General features: G+C 43.3%; 1 protein-coding gene across 1 annotated transcript; it reads left to right on the top strand.

Moving 5' to 3' along the window:
• Positions 1-214: 214 nt before the first annotated feature.
• On the top strand, positions 215-1,348 carry LOC309590131 (neuropeptide Y receptor type 4-2-like; the record flags this gene model as incomplete). Its single annotated transcript, XM_082311100.1, has 1 exon — positions 215-1,348. The coding sequence occupies one exon, from the start codon at positions 215-217 to the stop codon at positions 1,346-1,348; it is 1,134 nt and encodes a 377-aa protein (XP_082167226.1).
• Positions 1,349-1,627: the final 279 nt, after the last annotated feature.

Raw genomic sequence — 1,627 nt, 5'->3', positions numbered from 1 at the left:
CTGGCATTTGCTTCCCTGTCTTGCTGCTCCCCCCGCCCCCCCTTTTGACTGATTTCTTGTAGCATAACTAAGAAATCTTTTTTCCTTTCCTTTGCAGATATACCCAGACCTTCCACAGCCAAACAGAACAGATAAAACCATTTTTAGGCCGGCTCCAGAAGACCCAGGTTCTGTTTGACTATCACCTTTTTGGATAAATATTTTGGGGTTCAGGATGAATAAGACAAGGGCTGTTAATGATGGTCTTCCTTTCCTGAACAGTAAGAACTGGAGCTCAAACCGAAGTTTCCCTGTGCACATTTCTAATCAGTGCAGGAACATCACTGACCTTACTGTCTTTCTGGCCACCTCTTACAGCTTGGAGACTGTCCTAGGCATTGTGGGAAACATCTGTCTGATTGCTGTCATCGCCAGACAGAAGGAAAAGGCCAATGTCACCAATATCCTAATTTCAAACTTAATAATTTCAGACATGTTTATGTGTCTTGTCTGTCTGCCTTTCACCGTTGTTTACACCATGATGGACTACTGGATATTTGGGGAAGTCATGTGCAAAATGACCTCTTTCACTCAGTGCACATCTGTGACAGTGTCAATTCTTTCCCTTGTCCTTATCGCTCTGGAAAGACACCAGCTCATCATAAACCCGACTGGCTGGAGGCCAAGTATCTCCCAAGCCTATCTAGGAATTGGAGTAATTTGGACTTTAGCATGTCTCATGTCCCTGCCCTTCTTGACCACATCTATCTTGTCTAATGATTTATATGAGCAACTCTCACACATCATGAATTTTTCCACCGACAAAGTCATATGCATCGACTCGTGGCCTTCTGAGCAGCACAGACTTATCTACACTACCACTTTACTGCTCTTGCAATATTGCATCCCACTGTTCTTCATCATACTTTGCTACCTGCGCATCTACTTGCGTCTACAAAAGAGAAAGGACATGTTTGAGAAGAGTGAATACAGCAACCGAGCAGTTCAGCTGAAAAGGATAAATATTTTGTTAGCATCCATGGTTGCTGCTTTTGCTGTTTGCTGGCTACCACTGCATGTTTTCAACACCATTGTGGACTGGAATTACAAAATAATTTCTCCTTGCCACCACAATCTGATCTTCTCATTGTGCCACCTGGTAGCTATGGCTTCCACCTGTGTCAACCCCGTTATCTATGGTTTCCTAAACAGCAACTTCAAAAAAGAAGTGAAGTCACTGATTCTGAGCTGCCAGCATAATTCAGTAACTGCATCAATGGAAGAATATGATCATTTGCCTTTATCCACCATGCAGACTGAAATCTCTAAGGGCTCACTGGGGTTGAACTGCAGACATAACTCTATCTAGCTAGTAGAAAACATTTCAGAGGGGTGCACTGACACCACACACCAATTACTACCTGTAGGTATAAAAAAAACCTGGTGATGCCATAGCTGGGATGTGAACAGGAACCCATTACTGCCTGATTTTTGGAAGAACAGGCAGGGAAGGTCATAAATGTATACAGTAGCTCCTATGGTACACAAGTTGTTCATGTCATTGAGATGGTACAGACATTGAGGAGACTAGCCTGATGTATACACGGCTGCTCTAACAGATCAATAACTAAGCTGTGGCCGCACATAG

Source organism: Platalea leucorodia (genome assembly GCF_965183815.1).
Source record: "Platalea leucorodia genome assembly, chromosome: 4".
In the NCBI taxonomy this organism is placed as follows: Eukaryota; Metazoa; Chordata; class Aves; order Pelecaniformes; family Threskiornithidae; genus Platalea; species Platalea leucorodia.
The sequence above is the reverse complement of the archived record's forward strand: the minus strand, read 5'-3'. Positions and strand labels throughout refer to the sequence as shown.